Genomic DNA, 21806 nt, shown 5'->3' with positions numbered 1-21806 from the left:
ACTTTTGATTGGGGGAGAGAAGGCTAAATTTAGAGGAAATCCTTCAGTTAATTCAAGAAATGTTCTCCTTCTGGGTTGGTTTAGAATGCTAAATAAAATCTTCAGTAACTTAGATCTAGGCCAGGTTATCAGTAGCAGAAAGGTAGTTTCCGAATTAGTTGAGGTTGGTGTATATGAAAGGCCAGGGGAAGGGAAAAGACTGTTTGCCATTATTAAAGATTCTGACCTTACCCCAAAAGTAATTAAAAAATGGGCACAATATGAAAGTTTGGAATTGAAAAATAAGAGGTGGGCGGAAGGTAATATATAGAATTTTGTGTGTTGAGAGGGGCTAATTGACGTCTAATATTATTTTTTAGTAAATAGTTGCCATATAGAAAATCAACCCCAGTCTTCCGGGCCACTGTTTTCGATGCTCAGATAGGTCTGTCGCAAATTGGGTGCATGTAATCGGTCACTGTTCGCCTATTAAGCGATTCTGGAACAAAATATTCCAGTATCTTGAGACTGAATGGCAGGTCAGTCCAGCCCCAACCACCTGGCTTTAGGTTTTAGGGTATGATCCCGCTCTCGGCCTAACTAATAAATGAATAAAATTATTATACATAACAACAGTCGTAGCCCGGTCCCTTCTACTCCAAAAATGGCAAACTCAGTTGGTCCCCACAATTAGGGACTGGCTGCGAAAAATGGGACTAGTCCGAGAGAGCAATTTGAAAAAACGTTGGGAATTTTTTTTGTTTGGAAAGCTGGGGTTAGATTCAATGTTTTGATCATACTGCTTTGCTATCCTTTGCACACTATGCTCCTAAGGCACTTCATGAACTCTTATTTTCTCATCTCTAAGGCAGCTGTATTTATTGTATTTTTTCTTTACTTTCTTTGCTGGCAGCTATTTTTTGAGGAGTGTTTTAGAAATGTTTACCTCTTTACCTTACCCTGGATATACTAGGTTATGAAATATGTATTTATATCATTGTACTTATGGTTGGTGAATCACTAATTACTTTGAATTTATGTACTGGTAATGAAAAGTTTGGGTCCTCATAAATCAAAGATTAAATCAAAGATTAAAAAAAAGATAGTTGGAGCATTTTCTGTCCCCAAGGCTCTGATCACGAGGCCACACAACACACCCTTGGTGTCACTCTGAAAGTCCTGGGTTCAAGCAGAAATGTGGGTCTCAAGCAGCAGCTAAGTCCTCTGAGCGCACAGGGTTGGCTTCAGGCAGCAGGACACACTCCTGAAGTACACAGCAGTCCACATGCAGCAAGGCAGTCCACAGAGAGTCTTTCACAGGTCCAGAAGTGAACTGAAGACAGGGTCCAATTTGTATACCTGTTACCAACGCTGAAATGGAAGAAACATCTGGCGTTTCCCCCCACAGAAGTGTCTGGAATTTCCAGCCTCCCTGCCCTAATCCTAGGATGTCTGTAGTCACAATAGCCTAGTGTGAATTTCTTGGTGTGTTGAGGTAGTGTCTTTGATGTGCAAACAGGGCTGTATATAGCTCCCCCATCCATCCTGCCATCACCCACTCCCTCTATTGTGTCGCTGTCTGGTAGGAATACACAAAAGACATCTGCCACTAACTTCTAGGCATGTGTCCCAAGAGCAGGCACCAAATTTAGGACAAGAAAATGCCAAGTGCAATTTTCAGAAGTGTGACTTAAAATCCAGCTTAGCCATTAAAGAGAAATTTGAATTACAATTCTTTACATGTTAATTCGACCTGCTCCCAGGTTAAAGTTATCACTTAATAAATGTAATAAGGCAACCCAATGTTATCCTAGGTGAGAGGTAGGCCTCACAGTAGTGAAAAACAAATTTAGGAGGTTTATACTACCAGGGCATGATAACCTTCACCCCTTGACCGCGGCGCAAATTCCGCCGCAGTGCTGGGTAATTAACGAGTGGGCGGGGATCGGACGGCCCCCGGCCGTCCTCCGCACACACCCACGCTGACCTCTGACTACCAGGGGCCATCCACCGCATGCAAGGGATTAAAACTACATGTCCAAGTTTTTAAATACAAGGCACCCTGCCCTACGGGTTGGTTACGGCCTAGCTTAGGGGTGACTTATATGTATTGTAAAGGGAGATTTTGGTTTGGCATAAGGGTGTATTTTACCAAGTTGAATTGGCAGTTTAAAACTGCCCACAGGCTACAATGGCAGGCCTGAGACATGTTTCAAAGGCCTACTTAAATGGGTGGCACATTAGTAGCATTTAATTTACTGTTCTTGGGTAAATGTTATACCACTTTACTAGGGACCTATAAGTAAATTAAATAGGCCAATCAGTGTAAGCCAGTGTTAACATGATTTAGGTAGTGAGCACAAGCACTTTAACAGCGGTAAATAGTGGTAAAGTGCACAAAGTCCTAAGGCCGACAAAAACTATCTATTCAGTAACATAGGAAGGGAGTAGCAAAAGGTTTGTGGGGAAGACCACCCAAAGGCTGACCAGTCTAACTCTACTGAAAAAGAAGGTACTATATATTGCTTTTTCTCTGTGCCCTTACGTTGCAGTCAGCATCAAATGACATACATGATTGTGTGGTCCCTCAAATCAAGCAGAAGCTGGCAGTGCTGTGTGTATAGTAATGTATTATTTTAGAATCTGTTGATATGGGGGACTTTATGTAGGCATATATGTGTTTGCATAACTTTTTGGCATGTTAAGAAAAAAATTACTGTTATCCTCTCGCCACGACCCTGAAATACCCCATGGTTATATGCTAGAGCAAATAAGAAGATATTTGTTAAGCTTTTAATTAGGACGGCAGTGTTTAAAAGTTGCTGTGACTGCCTGGCGTGGAAGGGGTAACGTCGGTTTGTTTGTTTTCAGCTTGACTAACATATACAGTACATAGTGAAATAAACTTCCGATATTTGAAATTTCTTTCTCGGTGGTTGCTCACACGCATGAGCAGATTTGAATGCCCCTCTTTTGAGGGATAGTATACCTCATTAAAAAAAAAATACAGCTGAAATAGAATAAAGTTAAACCACAACTGCATGATAAAAGATCAACAAGGATTACTTCATAATGCACCAAACATGTGAATGCTAAAACAAAAATGTGTGAAGGGCCAGTGACGTAGAGCTGTGGTTGAATGACGTAATAAGTGGAAGGACTTGAATCATAGTGAGGGTTTTATATGTTCCACATGAAAGTTAATCCATTGCTCTTGCCTCTCATACCGCCAAAATATCATATATTGAATATGTTCTCGTGTATTTTCAGGTGGGCTCTTTGCACGTAAAGTGCCTGTTCACTCCTTGCCATACGTCTGGGCACATTTGTTATTTTGTGACAAAACCACGCAGTTCAGAGCCACCGGCTGTTTTCACAGGTAATGGAAGAAGCATGTTTAGAATAAAGTCTGAAATGATCGACATCACTTTACGTGGGAAAGGGATAATTGTTGCCAGCATGTCTAATTTAGTTCTGAATTGTGTTTGCTGATGTTCTTATGAGTAATTCCAGTTGTAGTATAAGCTTAGCTGTAGCGAATTCACAATTTAAGTACATCAAAGAAATAGGTTGTGTCGAGGATCACTGGTGACCGTGTGCTGTCCCTTGCAGATAGTCCTATTTCAATTCGTTCTTAACCAGCACAGATAGCCGAACGTAACAGAGCTGGTGAGTGTAATGTTCTGCACATCAGAGTGGTGATGTAGATTGGTTGACAACAGGCAAAATAAAAGGTGTAATTGGTGGAGGGGTACCATTTCGCTCTGGTAAACCGTATGACATTGAGTTTGTATTAATGGGTAGCGTGACGTACCTTGTTAACTGAAAACTGGCATAAACTGAGAATTTATTTATTTCCCGAAATTGTGCTCCAAAGAAACTTTGTTGCATCCCCCTGAGGGCACACCTTATATGATTCAAATTGAATCCTTTGAATTTTCAATCAATACGAGTCTTTCTGGTGCTGTTTTTCTTTAATGCTTTACTCGATTGCTATGAGTTAATTCAGCTTTTGCAATTTCTCAATATTTCATCATTGAGTCAATGTTCCAAACATATGTTCCAAAATATATTTATGCGTTCAAAAATGCTTTTAGATACTCCAATGCATTTCGAGCTCTAAGCTCTTCATCAGGGAAACGCACACATACCCCGACACATAGTGGATTGAAACCCTCTATGAATTGCAATAATTGCAATAACATAATTTGCGGTACCATCATAAATCATCCCATGAAGGGGCACAAGATTAAACTTCAAGTAACAGCCACTTGTGATACCAGCAATGTTATATACCTATTACAATGCCCATGTGGCATGGTCTACGTGGGTAAAACTGAGAGAAGGTTGAGAATACGGATTAATGAACACAAGTCTAATATCAGAACCTAGAATTTGAAATCATCTGTTGCGACCCATTTTTTGAAAGAAAAACACAATATATCTCAAATAAGATTCATGGTACTGGAAGTGATCGAAAAAATGGAAGGAAGAGACAATAACAAACATTTATTGAGACGGGAAAATTTTTGGATCATGAAATTGCAATCTTACAAACCGCATGGTTTAAATGAACGTATTGAATTTGCATGTTACCTTTAATAACATGGTTCTGTTTCTTTAGTACTATTACTGTTGGTGTTAGGGGAGAGGTGTGGCGCCGTGGCCAGGGCGACTGACGCTGGAATCTGGGGATCAGGGTTCGATCCCCGGCTCCGGCGGCAGGTTAGCCCAGCACCATGTGACTCTGGGCAATAGCTCGCTTAATCTTCCCGACGGCCCCCAGCGCCTAGAGACCCTTACGGGTGATTGTGCGCTTTACAAATGTGGATTATGTTATTTTCCACATATTAATGTACATAGTGAACCACATGACCCAGCACATTCTCTTCATTCACCATTTCACTTGTTATTGAGTAATGCAAACATTGCCATCATGTTTTATTATGTATTTTTTATTTGTAACTATCTACATCTTCCTGCTACCTTAGGAGCAAGAGTCCACACATCGTGTCTTTTGACACTACATCATGGCCGCCATTAATTCTCCTCGTGCCTAGTCCGTTTTCATTTTTTGAGGTTTTTCCGTGACGTATGCACGCATCCGGGTCACCACAGTTAAACGCTGTTTTTGAAACGCCGCCAGCAAACTAACCACACGAACACTGCTGGTCCAGACGGAATCTCTTGTAGATCGCCCGATCGGGACATCACCATTCGTAAGTGCACTCACTTGAATTGAAGCGCTTGGTATTTAGCGCGCCGTAGCATTACTGCTACTTATGTCCGCTTAACGCTTGGCTTTTCTTGTTCGTTTATCTTCACTTTTTCCAGGATACTCGACAATAGCACCGTAATGTCATAGAACGTGAGTAACATACTTCACGTAACTCACGAGTCCTTTCACTTTTTTCAAGCATGGTAATCACCCGAAACACTTACCACAACACACACCTCTGTTTTTTAAGGGTCACTAGTGCATGGTATTTACCTTCATGAAGCAGGTTGCTTGATATGTTTATATCCAATTTATCATTCGTGTTGTTCATTGTACTTTGATTTAATTTATAGATGTTTCTCCCTGATGAAGAGCTTAGAGCTCGAAATGCATTTGAGTATCTAAAAGCATTTTGGAACACATAAATATATTTTGGAACAAATGTTTGGAACATTGACTCAATGATGAAATATTGAGAAATTGCAAAGCTGAATTAACTCATAGCAATCGAGTAAAGCATTAAAGAAAAACGTACAAATCACCACAAAGACTCGTATTAATTGAAAATTCAAAGGATTCAATTTGAATCATATAAGGTGTGCCCTCGGGGGATGCAACAAAGTTTCTTTGGAGCACAATTTTGGGTCTTAATTTTCATGACGTTAATTTCAGGACGGAAACATCGCCCCAGGAGCACCCAATTAAAAGTGTAACCTTCACAAAACTTGGCATAAATACGATTTAAACAGGTTGTGCGCAAGACCATTATTTCAGTTTATTTATTTCTGCATTTGTTTTTTGGGTAGCTTGCCATGTGTTCACTTATTCAGCTTGATAGAGTGTTTATGAATGTTAGTCAAGATCCCCATGATAGAGTGCTAGGGTTACCTTTGAGTAGCATTTCGCACCGTGACTTGTTAGCCAAGTTTCAGCTGACCCTTGAGGAGGCATCGTTCCTTCCAACATTCCTTTTGGTGTTGTGCCACACTATCACAAGAACACGTGTAGCAAACGCCAGGCTCTTGGCTCAAAATAAATAATTACTACAGGAATAAAACACATGAATCTGAACCTGGGGCCTCTTGTCTCGTTCAGCTGAATAGAAGTTACCTTCCCTGCAACACTTGTGAGAAGGTCGATGGTCGATCTGATTAAGACCCACATTGGTGTAGTTAGGATTCAAAGGGGCCACGAGAAACTTTACATTTAATTCTCGGAGGTTCTGTGCAGACTACCACACACCCACAGAAACCAAACATTCTTCATGATTTAAAGGGTAACAAAGAAAGTCGAACTTCCAAACCACTAGTGAAAGGGTGTGGAGGAAGCTGCCACCAACAAACATTTTGACATATAGCAAATGGATTAAAGCTGTAAAAAAGTGCAACATAAAATTATATTTAATATTATCATGAATTTGTTTTTATTAAGAGGGAGTTTTGAAATGTGAGGCAACTTAACTGTAACTGAATTACATGCACAATATACTCTAGTCCAAAATCAGTCATTTGACCTAATCACAGTCCTCTGATGACTTCAGCTAAACACAGAACTATAACAGATGCATTTTTACCTAAGCAAATTTACCTAGTGCTACTGCTACCAAAGTTCTGTTCAGGTCAGTGGGACACAAAGAGCATGCAAAATAGGTTGCCTGTGCTCATTCTGTTTCATGTTTTTCACTTTCAGGAGACACATTGTTTGTGGCTGGCTGTGGCAAGTTCTTCGAAGGGACAGCAGAGGAAATGTACAATGCCTTGATAAAGACCTTGGGACAATTGCCTCCAGAAACAGTAAGTCATCTTTCATATTGCAGACCACACCCCAACTAAAAATATTGTTAATTAGGTTAAGTGATTAGCTTCCAAGCCTTTATTCAGGAGTAACTGTAGCTGTAGCTTACATGATTGTAATAGGGATATTCACTAAACTCACTCATTCCCTGTAATATTTGGGTCAAAAGACCCTTTCACTCATAAAGCGAGTGCCAATATGGGAAATATGGGCAAACATGCACAACCACACATACTGTCCCACACCATACACAGAAATCTCACAATGGTTCAAACTTTTTTTGTGTTTACGAATGTCTTTTTTTCTCCATTTGCAAGCAATGATGCTACAAACCTTCACAGGCATTTGCCATCAATCTTGGGTCGCATGCTTTTGATTCAATTTGATAACTTGTTATTAGCTAGCAACATCACACTAAAAATAAATTACCACACTATCTAAAAACAATAGGCAAGGGCTGTAACGTGAATCCCCTTGTTCGTAGGAAGACGTTAATGCTGTACATTATGATGAATTAAAGTAAAAATCTGTTAATGATCCCCTTTGCAGACAAATCCAATGTCCCCAGCACCTAAAACCACTTAGTCATAATTTTGGTCAGATGGTTTTACATTGAAAGATCTTCAATGCAAATCCTAAACAGTTCTCTAGTCCTGTCCATGTGCTGGATCTCGGAACTCATTTTACATATAGATATTGAATGTATATCTAACATATTGGGCATTTTAAAATTAAGTTAAATACTGTAACCAAAGATTACATTTTCCAAAATGTCTTAATTTAGAAAAATAGCCCAACAGAAATATGAACAATTAAAAAACGCAATGCAGCATAATTCCCGATTTTGCTACTTATCTAGGTAGCACTGATGGAAAGTTGTGGTTTGACACTGCTCCTTTAAAGATCAAGCAGCTTCGAAATACAATCATTGCTCGTAATGCGAGCTGCTTCAGTCATCTGAAAGAAACAGTTATAGATTCTTTACCTTAGAATTACCCCCAGACGTCAGACTGGATCCGGAAAGTTATTCGCCAGCAGTACCCCTGCACGTCAGAAGCTGGTGTCAATCGACTCCGTGTTCGTCGTTGGCGTCGTGGTCGCTGGGATGACGCCGCGAAATCTACTTAGACGCCACCCTCGCGCGCTGACCTCTGTTCTTTCTTTTTCCGCACCAGAAAGCTCAGATCAAGAGAGAGCGGTACGCCCATTCATATATATATATTCAGGGCTCAATTCTGTTGTTTAGTAATTTTGCCATCAGATTCATATCTAGCTGAACCCACGTTAAGATGGCCGCCATGTATAATGTATGTGTACATAGACTGTTGAGTCCTTCTTTTGTGTTAATTGAACATGAGAAGACTGTCGTGACAAAACTTTATTTAAATCACGAATGAATTTGGCGCCAGTCACAGCAGACAAAGGCGTGATGCCGAAACGCGTCCTGTTTTTCTGAAATAAACATAGAGTCTTACTGAATATGGGTTGTGGAGTGCCGTCAATTCTTTTACCGTAGTGAAAGAAAGTGGAGCGTCGATATATATATATATATATATATATATATATATATATATATATATATATATATATATATATATATATGTTTACATAATGGCATATTTTGCACTAACTGCATTTGTCACTTTACTTCAACTATATATATAGTTGTGATATTTGCACTATGCATTTGCACTTTATAAAATATTTATAAATTGCACTTATATTGCCTATTTGCACATAGACAAGGTTCCATTTGCTATTTAGCACTGTGATATGTTTTTTTTAATATAGCACTAGCAGAATGGTATTTTTAGCATTATATGCATTTACAAAATTTGTTCAACACTATTCAGTGTTTGGGCTACTTACTACAGGTGATTATATTTTATAGCGTTAATAGATGAATGATTTTTGTAAATAATGTGGATTTTAACCATTTTTTACATCAGTGACTATCAGACAATGAATTACAACCTGTTTGGAAAACAGACTTTTTTAGTACTAAAAATGTAGTATGTCCTTCATCTCTAGCATCACATGGTGTAGATTCAAAAAAAGAGAAAAAAATGTTAACTGAGAAAGAAAAAAACTGTGAAGCACTGGTTATTTAAACGTGGTTGTTCTTACTTACTGACTGTCTGTGAGCAAGGGCGGATGCCCGAAACGCGTCAGATTTGTTAAGCTCAACTTTAAAATAAAGTGCCTTTACTGGATTCGTGTGGTTTTCCTTGGTCGTTGGGATACGGAGCCTTTGGAAAGCTATAGCTGCTGTATATATATATATATATATATATATATATATATATATATAACAACCATTCTCCTTGAAGAAGGGTAACAAGCCGCTACCTCAGCAGTGAAGGAATTTGTTTATTTGGTGAAATTGGTTAGGCATTCCTGACGCGTTTCAGTCCCCATGGACTTTTCTCAAAGGATTGCGCCTATTAGTTACGTGCAGCAGAATTCCACAAGCTTGCTGATTTGTAAAAAAGTTCCGCCCTTGTTTTTTCGCGGGCTGCCTCAGTGGGTCAATCTGTCATCTTGGCTCGCAGGACCGGCGTTGAATAAATCCATTTCCTCCAATGGTGTAATGTGGAATCACTTCCTTTGAAGACGGAGTGTCTTATAGGTCCTGTGACGTCGATGGCAATCAAATTTGCTGTTCGAAGGTTTAGCTGGGACTTGTAGTTTCATGTTGCACAGTTCATTGGGGTATTGTAAATTAAAAGAAAGTTCCTTTCGTTTTTCCTTTTCCTGGCTGACTCCATTGCATGCCTCCTTTGAAAGGCTGCTTGGTCTCCATCCCGAAGCCAGTCTTCGGGGTCACCTGCTGAACCCTATTCGTTTGCACGAGTCATCCTGAATGGTTCATTTGCGGGCAGCTGTGGTGCGCTTTGCTGGTGGTGCGATCCTCATGGCTGAACCACGCCATATTTATGAAAAACAACCTTTCTCCTTGAAGAAGGGAAACGAGGCAGAAAGGGGCTGGGGGCAGCATCGCAGCAGGAGAGGCAGAGCGGCCGCTTCTGCCCACGCTTTGTTTCCTCCGACGTCCCGACTTTCACTCTCTGTTCATGGCCCCCGCCCGTCCCTCGCTGCGCACCCGCGGCTGCTTGACTTACCTCATCCGCCGCTCCTCCCCGCGCTGCTGTGTTTACCGCTCCACTGTTCCCCTGCTTCTCGCCGCTCCTGACTGCTTGTCCGCTACCTCATCCGCCACTCCTCCCCGCCTGCCACTGCTCCTCCGCTTCTCGCCGCTCCTTTCCGTTTGTCCTCCGCAGCTCCTCCCCGCGCTCATGTCCTCCGCTCTTCCTGTTGCTCCTGAACGCCGCTCCTCCCCGTGCTCCCGATGTCATCACGCAGACGTTGCGGCCGGCGCTACTTTCTAGGGACTACTTTATTTTTATTCGTAAATGTTTTAAATAACGTATATTTTTTATTTTTATATCACCTATGTCCTTCTGCTTGCCCTGAGGTTTTCATAGATGTCTTGGGTGTTTAGATTGGTGGTGTACTTTTCGAGTTTACCTGGCTCAAAGGACAGACTTCTCTCTTTATAATAGTAGTATAGATATATATATATGTGTGTGTGAAAACCTATACTTGCAGCCTATAATGTTTCCAACATGTTAAAAATGCCGAAATTACAAAGGTTTGCATTGTAAGAAAATACCCTCCTAACCATAAGGAAAAGAGGACATGCACTGAAAAGTTGTCATACAATCAATACTTTATTTTCACAAGGAAAAATTGTAATTGCAGGCAGTTGCCAGTAGGCTGCATAGCAGAGCAAAAATGAAACAAAAAACTGACACCTTGCCTTTAAGGCTCTCAAGGGTTAGGGTACCCTGCCTTTGAGACCTGCAAGGAGACCCTCGACTCCCATCATGCACCACTGATGTCGGTTAGGTCAGTACTTTTTTCCGGCTCCTTCTGTGAGGATCCTGGAGTTTGAGCTCTTCAGTTTTTTGACTGAATTTGACTATATTCAACATTTTCTTTGAAATTTCGACATTTCTTGGTTCCTAGAAGTATATTCTACTTGTTTTCTGAAATTTTTCCGGTCAGAATGCCTGCTTTATTTCGAAAATGTCCTTCCGGTGGCAGGAAAATGGCACTGTCGGACCAAGACTGTGTGGATTGTGTGTCTTCCTTCTTCACACAGCCCTGACCAGTGTTACCATTGCCAGAGGTTTTCAAAAAGGACTCTGCGTGACAGAGAACACATCAAGATCTATGCCCAGCTGAAGAGGGATAAAAGCCATCATGGTGGTGGCCATGGAGACATCCAAGAAGCCTCTTCCAGCAAGCATAATTGAAAACGGCGTTGTTCTACCTCCCCTGAATCCCGAAAGAAGCAGGTGACCGAATGTTCGCCGTCGAGGTCTCCGTCGAAGAGGCCGAGGCACTCTTAAGCGTCGAGGGACAAGTTGTAGTGTAGTTCCTATTATCCCAATAGGCTCTGCGCATTGGAATAATACCTTCAATAGTATAGACCTAGGACGCAGGTTAACTAGGTCTTCTACTGACGATATTAGACTTAAAGTTTTGGGTTTTGCCAGCTAGCTCAGAGTTCACTAGAAACTTTCTCGAATAGGCAAGGAGGAGTTTAACCTCCCTGGATAGACAAGAAGGGATTTAGTTTCTGACAACCATAGAACATGACAACTTTGCTCTCCCCTAATCAAGAGTGTATCTCTAGAGTCGTGTGAAAACAAAAGACAACTTATTTTACTCAGTCAGTTCAGTGCATTCTTAGTTTCACCAGATTGTAGAGAAAAGGAAGAGAGGGGCGTGTTCAATAAAAGATGTTATTTATTGATCAGTCTCTTTTCTCGTACAAGAGAAATGAATCGATATTATTGCAATACTTATGGTTAAGTAAAGTGCATACAATAAAAGCAGAAGTATAAAATAATACTGTAAAAACATTGATATGGTTTCTAAGCCATATGGTATTTAAAATGGATAAAATAGATACATATATATATATATACATTTGACTAATCGTACTCAACTGGTGCTTCTAACTACGCCTACCCCAGTGTACCTGACCTAAGCCTAATACGTGGGCGGGAGTAGATAAGTAGCAGTTTAAGTTAAGTTTGTTTTGCCAAGTGACTGACTCAAGAATTCTCTGTAAGGGGTTATTCAGTTCTGTACCTGAGATCTAGAATGGTTGAGGGCTGGTATCTCTCGTCTTTGGTCTCGATATTCCAGGCTGCCTGCAAGGGCTGCTTGGAAGCGCCGGAGCTGGATTTCTCGGCAGGAGAAAGCAGCGTCTCGTTCTCAGCGCGTCAGGAAGGCGGGGCAGCGCCAGCGGGGTCCGTTCTGTGCTGGCCTCTTCGGCAAGTCTCGCTGCTCCGATCTCGTCACCACCGCCTGTGTTTGCTTAAGGCAATGTCGGTAATATTTATACCTGTAAGGTGCCGAGATTGACGTAAGGATGGACATAGATACGTCAATAAGGATGTCATACGAACTAGTCGTTAGCACATTCTTTACTGAAGTTCTTGGTGAAATCAAAACAATGGCCGCAGGGATTTTCCCAGGTTGTCATAGGTTTGATTTGTTTTGAGAACTCCGTATGCCTTATCAGGGGCTGAAGGAATAATGCTTGCCTAATTAGATGGCAAGCGTTATGACCTAATCAGATAACGCGTTCCTGTGCCGTGGTGTGGCTTAATCAGATAACGGTTTTTGCACCGTGGGATGGCTGCTAGTTAATTGTTAACCAGAACAGGGTCAGGAATAGGGGGATCGATACAGAACCTATAGGAATACATCACACCCACTCCACGCAGACTATGTCCATGTTTACAAATCTAGGCATAGTAAATATACAGTGACGTATGTGTATACCGTACCACCCCAAAATACATCCATATGCATTTCGAAATTATGTAATATACGAGAAAAATATAATCATATGCACTATATGCACATAAGCAGTAGAGGAATGCTAAATTAATCACGCATATGTATACATCATTATTAATAAGATATGAAAATAACACATGAAATGGCTCTTAATACAGAAGAAAAAGTGCGAGACCATTTCATCACAAAATAAAACATCCATGAACATGCCAGAAGACAGCTAATGTCTCTAAAGTTCCTAAAATAGAAATTTAGTTCTCTAAGAATAGTTTCTACTTTAAGCAGAAGATAAGTGTCCCGAAAAAACCATAAAAATATTTTGGGGGTTGTGAAAAAATCTGCTGTTCGTAGACTGGAGAAAAATTGTTCACGTTACTTTATCATTAAAGTTGAAGGCCAAATTCACGGTGGTTGGAACGCCGCGTGCTAGCTTGCTCAAAAGTCATTATTTCTGCTCTGGTGAGAACATCATATCATTTAGACTGTCGAAAAAGCTGTCAACAGCTTCCTGTGAAAGTTCCACTAACTCGGAAAAAGTGGTCACCATGCATTCATGAGCATGATTGCCTCCATTGATGTTTTGATCAGCATAGCTGACAGAAGGTCGTACCTGTGAAGTTTCCACGAATGCCGTCATCAGGATTGGTAGCCGCTGGGGACAGCACAATGCATGAGCCGTGACCGGACCCAACAAAGTTTCTGCATCCATTAGCGCATCCGATTGTAGCGTCAGACAGGTGTCCAACACGCATTCTTCTCCGCATAGCAAGCACCTTAATACAGGTAAAACACATCTTTGCCACATTGGTCTAAATGAAAGAAACCAAGTCATGTTCAGGTCTCTAAGCCGGGATAGTCCAAGGATCTTAGATATCCGGTCCCGGTATCCAATGGCTAGGATTGTTTCTTCCCTTGTGGCAGGTGTTTTGTCTGTGACACGGTCTGCCATAGCGAAATAACAGGATCAAAAATAGGATTCCTGCCACTAGTCCCAAAAGGAAAGGAAGTCCACCAAAGATGGAATGGACGAAGTCCGGAAAAATACCCAGAATGGCTTTAAATGGTGTTAAAGCCCCCGAAAACACTGTCTTAAATACATTTGAGACTCCACTGGTATCAGAAATATTTAAGATTTCGTTCAGGATTTCTGCGAAATGTATGGGGGAATTAGTTGATAACAATGAATGAATCTCTGCCGTTGTCCTTGCAACTTGGAGATCATACGTTTCTTTTGATGACGTGAGCCTGGTCGGCGTCTGAAGGAGCACTGTTTTCATTCTGCTTAAAGTATCAATTCGAATAGAAGCAATTTTCAAATTCGGCCATAACCTTGCCTCCCTGTCTGGCATTGCGCTGGGGAACAATACTTGTTCACAGCACATGACCTTCGCAGTCGTAGTTACGAGATAAGGTATTCCGGGCACCAAACTACAACATCTGCGGTCTACAATTACAATGTAACTCCCGTTCGATATTCTCCTAAAGAATGGTTCTATTTGTGTTGCAGGTGTGCCTAGCTGGTGGCATGAAAGGTTATTTGAGGGCCCTTCACAGGCTCCGTGTAAACTAATTCCATTACACAGAAGTGTACCGCTTAGTGACATCGCACAATTATTGCCACTAAGAAACACTTTCTGGCCTTTATTACTGACACATGCATGTGAATAGGGCAAGTTCCATGTTGACTTAATGTACCCTTTTCCCAATTTTTCATACATGCCAGCCTGTATATATTTTTGGCAGTATTGAAACCTGAAAGTAGATATTGGAATATTAATTATCCCATGTATTATCCATTCACTGACAGGTCGTTCTGACATTGTCAATGGTAATCTCTCGAGTTTCTCAATGCTCAGGATTGTATAATCAGCACCCTTCTGTGCCATACTGATTTGTTTATCAGTAAGGTTAAAGATATCGAATAGTGACGTTGTGTTGATTAAACGCCAAGGCACATAGCCTGAACGCAGATTTTGTAACGTCCAGCCAAGCTGTACAATAGAACGCAATTGGGACTGACCGTGTTGTAACAACAGTAAGTCTTGCGATATTATGTCGATTGCTGAAGACACAATGCTGTCCAAAGAGTATATTCTGGAGGACAGAGTCATTAACCCATTGTCTACTACAGAAAGTGATTTTTCCAAATTAATACGGTCAATTTCCCGTATTCTCTCTGATGTTTCAATTTGAGTTATTTTCCAGGCTTCGTTATAAGCTGCATATACAGAGGCTGCTATGAAGCGTTTCTGACGCTGTTTGCGCGGTCCCATAATGAAATCACGCAAGTCAGCACCATCAGTAAGTAAAGTTAGGTGTTGCTTAATTTCTGCCAGTGTGGATGTTTGTAGCCATTGAAGGCAGAGCTTGCCCACACTGTACGTGGTAATTATCCCTGGGTGTTGTCTTTGGGAATATCTAGGGTCTGGCCTGGTCAATGTGAACCCCTGTATTTTGTTCAGGAATCTGTCTTGACAGTTATTAGTATCTGTTGGCCAGATCAACCACTGTTTCCAATCAGGATGTGTTCTGTTTTGGCTTAATATATGGTTTACGTCTATCTCCTCATCTATAGAGCTATTACTGTTCATTGTTGGCTTTGGAATAGACGGTTTGTTTAAGTCTTTGATTTTGGCTAGGCCAAGACAGGTAGTTTGTTGAATAGTGTCATTCAAAAATATAATTTGTTCTGGGATCATGCAGGCTCTAAACAATGATTCTATACCTTGTACTTGCCATTCTTTTGTACCCCAAACACTTTTTACTTCAACATTTTTGTCCCAGTAATCAAAACCAAATGTACTCATTTGCTCAAAAAATGAGTCTGAATATATCAATTTAGTGTTTGTAAGCATGGTCTTCGTACCTGTCTTATTTGACAATTTGAAATAAAATGTTTCTGCATTACTTGTGTTGAACCCTGAAAAATATGAATATTTGTCATAAAAAGTTCTTGAGCTACCTTTTGGAGGGGTTGCACAGTGTTCCCATTGATTATAATTTAAAACATTTCTAGGTTGTGCAGATTTATGCAGATAATGGTTACTAAAGTGATTATAGCAGAACATCTTATCATAATTAGACGAACCCTGCAAATAATCATGTTTTGTAAATTTAGCAGACATTACTAGGTCAGACATCATATCATTAATACTTTCAAAGTCCCAATCATCAGCAAATGAGCTTGGTTTTACAAAGTCACTCAATGAGATCTTGATTTGATGTGGATACTTCAGGATTTCAACCGGACCATAGATTTCATAATCAGTATTGTCCCATGCTACCCCACCGGGTATAGGATTGGCTGTGAAGTTGACTGAAGAAAGTTCTCTTTTCTCGACGTGTGAAGACGTGTGTGGTTTGAGGACCAAGTTGATTTTCTGGCTTGCTGTGTCCATTTTAGCATATTTTCCCTCAATGAAATGTCCCAAACATAGTACCATGAAGAGCCAAAGTATGAGGATAAGTGCACCTACGGCCACCCAGAATTCAATCCATGGAGAAATCAGATAGGTTTCTTTCAGTTCTTTAAAAAGTTCCTTAGCTTTATCTTTGAAGGTTTTTGTTGATGTCTGTTCCTTTGATTCACTCAGATCTTCAGATGAATCATTGAAGTTGATGAAGTAGCCGGATGCCGTTTTGTCTATTGTTCCAATTGCTTCAGGATTACTGTTTGCTTTATTAGTGTGTTTTGTTGCAGCAGCATAGTCATTTGTTACTTCATTGTAGATTGGTGTGTCTCTGCTAAATGTTTTTATTTGGGTTTTTAGAGGTTTAAGTTCCATAGCATTGTTGCATAGTCCTTCTTGTTGTTCTGTAGGCATTTCAAATGTGAGTAGCCTCTTAGATTGAACCTCTGTGTTTGTAGCAAACCTTGGTGTTCTACTACTTATCGGGAGTCCACTTGGCCTACTGTTTGTTATCGGCCACATGATTGTGGTTTTACCAGGTCGATTGATACAACTCTGTTCTCCTTTTTACCAGCAAGGGGCGGTAGTACTACTGATCTTGTCCCGTTGATAGACAAGACAGGAACTGCTTTTCTGTAAGAAGGCCCAAATTCCTTCTTTACCGCGATCTTTTCTCTGACTAGATCCCCGACTTTTGGAATCCAGACAGGTCTTGCTGGGACAGGTGGTTTTTCTTCAGTGGTCGTTGGCTGTTGTTTCAACTTTATGTTGCTCAGGTCTTTCCTTGTTTCGTTTAAGTCCTGTAAAATAGCCAAACGATCTTTGATATCAAAGCTTTTTTCTTTAACCACTGAAGTCTGACTGTCAAGATCTAAGACCATCATTCTAGTCCCAAACAATAATTCGTACGGACTGAATCCCCTCAGAGAATTTCTTGGCAGGTTGTTTAGACTACGTTGGACACTTAGATGTTTGACCCACCCAGCTCCCGAACCTAATACCTTCGCTGTTATAGATTACTTTATGCCTTTGGTTTTTTCTTTACACCATCCCGTTCCCTCAGGTAGGAAGTGAGAAGAGTCCCGCTATGCTATGCTCATTTGGCCAAGTTTTTCCACACGCTTTAGGGCAAGAGGAAAAAACATTAGCCAAACGTAGCATGCTTCTAGCGTATATGCCATTATAGACTCGCAAATCTTTTTATAACAGTTCAGACGTCAGCCGAGTGCTGGGGATCTACATTACAAGTGGAAACTAGTCTTTATATGTTAATTAGACGCATTAATTTTTATTGTTGATCCATTCTGGAGTGAAACGCCATGGTAATATACCGTTTCTCTCGCCACTGCGTTCTTTGTTGTAGTCAGGGCATTTCTTTACAAAAATGTGATGCTGCAGGCTCATGCCTGGCCACCAGTATTTTGATTGTAATTCTTCCAGAGAATCTTTTAGTTTGAGGTGTCTGAGACCCTCACCCATATGTGCGTCTGCTATTAACAAGCCTCTCCTGTCCGTGTTTGGAATTACTCTGTCCCCCACTCCAGGGATTCGAGCAAAAGGAATGGAGTTTGCAACGATTATGTATGTATAATTGAGTGGATAGTTGATCGGTAGCGCTGAGCAGTCGCCTTTTGATGACGTTTTCACCGCCAGCACTGTTTCACCGTCAATGTATTTTACTGCACGCTTTTTTCTAACTACGGAAGCCGATTCAGTTGCTACCGTTGTGGCTGTCTCAGCCAATGAATTCCCTGCAACGTGAACGCCATCACGCTGATGACTCAGTGAGTGTATCACGTGAGTCTTTGGTAGTTCTTTCTGCAAAAGAACTATTTGTTCCAAAGCTCTTTTTGCTTTGTCGCACCTGTGTCATCTTTGTAACCGTTTTGAATCCATTTCTGCAAATCGTTGTTATATGATTTGACGCAGTAATATGAATCGGACACTATAAGTGTCGGGAATTCGCGATCTGCATTATCTAGCGCCATTTTCAATGCTATTATTTCAGTTTGTTCTTCTGAATTAGTTTCTACTGAGTGTGTTTTTATTAGCAGAGGTCTCAGTTTCCCTCCGTGCCACACTTCTTTTGTGATTTCACATGTGGGGTTATATGCTTGTTCTCCCCACCCTGGTGGTTGAGCATGGCCGTCTGTATAGATTACACAGGCGTACTGTCGTAAGGGCCGAATGTCGATTGGCAGAGGGTATGTCATTTCATATTCTAGATATTTTAATTCTTTTAATTCTGGATCAAAGTAGTATTTTACTCTGTCCGTTGTAATTGAATTCACCCATTGTATCCATTCAGGATTCAACGCTGTTGTTGTTAAATTACATGGGGTTGTTAATGCCTCAAAGGCTGATTCCGCTGTTCTGACTGTGATACGTCTACCGTCAGCGTTGTCTTTTTCTCTTGCTATAGCCGTTTGAACTGCATGAACAATGTTTTCTTTAATACTGAAACTCTTTTCAGCTTCTGTGTACAAGTGTGATTTATATGCAATTGGTACCTTTTCTCCCTCATTACAGGTCAGGTACGTGAATCCGCATCTTCCTGGGATGACTCGAATCACAAGATTGCGTGTGTTATCACGTGTTTCTAATTTTGTTTTAATTAACATGTCTGTTTGTAAGGATCTCAAAATTTCTGTGTGTATTTGAGTCCAATTGATTCTTTTAAAATCTGGTTTTATTAGATCATAAAGGGGTTTTACCCTTTCTGCGTAATTTGCAATGTATGTTCTTCCGAAATTTAGGAAGCCTAGAATTGATTGTAGGTTTTTTAGTGTTCTAGGTGCTTGGAGTACAGCACATTTCTCTAGGAAATTGTCAGCCAGGCTTTTGCCTTCACTTGATAATTCATATCCTAAAAACAGGACTGTCAGATGGTCAATTCTTGACTTTTTAAAGTTGAATTTGTAACCCTCTGATGCGAACCCAAGTATTATGGTGTTCACTCTCTTCAAGTGAGTATCCAAGTCATCATCTGTTAGGTAAATGTCGTCGACATAAGATAATGCCTCGTCATCATAGGTTTGTAGTAACTCTGTTACTCTCGCTGAGAATAATCCTGGGGTAAACGGCAGAAACTTTTTTGCGAGCCATTTACCGAGAACGCAGTCAAATATCTGCTCTCTGGTGCTATATTTTGACAAAAGAATCCATTAGAGATGTCTAATGTTGTTTTGTATTTTTTGCGCACTATGTTATTCATTAGTGCAGCACTATGCGAGTTTTGCACTGCAAAAGTTTTGCAACATGAGTTAAGGTGTCTGTAATCCAAAACTAGACGATATGAGTTGTCTGGTTTGGAGACAGGAAACAAAGGGTTGTTCATTTGTGAGGTGCAAGTTTCAATCACCCCCTGGTATTCAAGTTGATCTAGGATCTCTTTTACCTGTTTTTTAGCTTCTTGCTTAATTGGGTACTGCCTCTGTGCAGTAGGTTGTGATTTTAACTGGATTTTATGAGGAGGAGAGTCTTTATCCCATCCTACATGATTTTTATATAAAGCAGGAGCTAGAGCTACTGCCCACTTTCTTGCAAGTGTATATTTTTTATGAATTGGAATGTGATTTGAGAAGGCAGGCATAATTATTTCTTCGCCATGAGGGCACTCCCTGACAAACTCGGGTGGCCAGTCTCGTTCAGCTAGAAGGATGTCATAGCCCTGGGAGAGATTATCCCAAAATAGACCCCTTATTTTTCTAGTCTTATCCCCCTCTATACGTAATGTTATTTCATATATTTTGTGAGGTTTGCTAACTCTGGTGCCTGCAGTTTCCACTTGAATATATTCATTCGTGTCCACTGTCTCCAGATGATTCATAAGGACTTTGCGAGCTATGCTCACTTCTGCTGCGCTGTCTAGCAATGTCTGAGCCCATTCTCCGTTTTTCAGTTGTGTCCTCAGTATTCTCGACATTATTGATTACTTTAATGCTGGCTACCTTCTTTTTTGGAAATTGTAATTTTTTATTTGGATGAGCAGGTTCCTTGTCTTTGGACTTGACGTGCTCTTCCCTGTGTTCTGATCGTCCTCTTCTTTCCGATTTCTGCGAGGAAGTCTGAAAAGATTGAGAGGGACGTGTATCATTATCTTGATATCTATCAGGTTTCTTTATATTATCCCTATTTCTAAGGTTGTATTTTTTCACAGAGGGCTCCCTTTGGGGAGACTTGCGTCCTTGGTCAGGAGATCTTTCTCTCCGCCGAGGAGACCTTCCTCTGGTCTGGAATCTTTTTTCTTTAGGATAGGATTGTTTATTTCCTTCCCAGCTCTTTTTTTGTGTTGTTAAATTATTTTTAATAAATATTTTTTCTGGACTTTCAATTAGTTGGGGTTTCACCGGTATTCCACCCAGACTATCTCTTCCTAGTTCTTCATACGATTTTTCTATGATTCTGGCAATTTCAGCTGGTTGGTCTGCTATATCTGTTTCTTTTAACCTTTGGCGGATCGCCACGTTTGCTGCTTCTCCCTTTATGTTTGCTAATAATATAGCCGAGACCTGCTTGAAGTCTTTCAGTAATTTCATACCAAGAGTTAAAGCGGGTTCTGGACCATATTCATCTTGAATTTGTTTTAGCACATCTGGTATTACTGACATGGATGGTACACCATGTGTTTTTGTGTAGATGGAAGCAAAGACTGTACCCCAAGTGTCACAGTCCTCTATGTGTGGTGCGATTCCCATTGGAAGACAGATAGTCAGAATCCTGTGTTTCTCAAGAGGAGTGGTGTCTGGAAACACCGCCTCTATTTGAGTGATTTTTTGTGCTAGCCAGAAAGGTATTTGTTCCCGTTTTGCGGGTACTTTACCTAGACAGGACTGTATGTTCTGTGGTGTAATTTTATTTGTGTTCCCCTGATGAGGGGTCAGCTGTGGAATTTTGATTGCCGGTTGGATTGTTGAAGTCCGCATTACATATTGGACTAATTGTCTATGTACTTTTAATAATTGTTTTAGTTGTACTAAAAGAGCTGCTGCAGACATCCCTTCGATGTCTGGATGTGGTGTGTATCCGGCTAGGACCGGCCACGTTGCTCCTGGTCTACCTAGTGGACCGAGCCTGGTGATGTGATTATTATGTTTTAGGGCGCCATTAAACAAGAGCAGGTGCTCTTGGAATTTGAGTGGTACTTCCACCTCCTCGAAAGGAATGTACTCTTCAGGAGGTTCTTCTGTTTTGTAATAGTGGAAGACCTTTGTTACAGCATTAGCTGCTGAAAAGTTTATCCATGAATAGAATACCTCTGTCTGCCGATATTCGTGTGCCTCAATTACGAATATGACTGTGCCACCTCTAGGTGTCAGTCCATTTTCTATAAGTTTTAAAGTTACAGATTTCCTTTTGTTGACCGGGATGAGTATTATATCCGGGTCTGCTTCTTGCATAGTATTATCAGCTGCTTCTAGATCAGCTGCTATTCTAGCTGTCTCTCTTTCTTCTTCACTGTCTACCATTTTACCGACAGGAAGGTTATTCCGTTTGTTTGCATATCAGGTTTCTTATGGAAACAA

The 21806-nt window shown here is 40.7% G+C and overlaps 1 protein-coding gene across 4 annotated transcripts in view; it reads left to right on the top strand.

Moving 5' to 3' along the window:
* The window catches only part of HAGH (hydroxyacylglutathione hydrolase), a 408719-nt gene that overhangs the window by 219548 nt on the left and 167365 nt on the right, over nt 1-21806 (top strand). For all 4 annotated transcript variants that reach the window (XM_078664886.1, XM_078664885.1, XM_078664887.1 and 1 more), the window contains exons 5-6: nt 3250-3358; nt 6887-6990. In XM_078664886.1, the coding sequence (XP_078521012.1) occupies nt 3250-3358; nt 6887-6990 (213 nt within the window). The remainder of the gene's footprint in view (nt 1-3249; nt 3359-6886; nt 6991-21806) is intronic.

This window comes from Lissotriton helveticus, chromosome 10, assembly GCF_964261635.1.
Source record: "Lissotriton helveticus chromosome 10, aLisHel1.1, whole genome shotgun sequence".
NCBI classification, from domain to species: domain Eukaryota; kingdom Metazoa; phylum Chordata; class Amphibia; order Caudata; family Salamandridae; genus Lissotriton; species Lissotriton helveticus.
The sequence above is the reverse complement of the archived record's forward strand: the minus strand, read 5'-3'. Positions and strand labels throughout refer to the sequence as shown.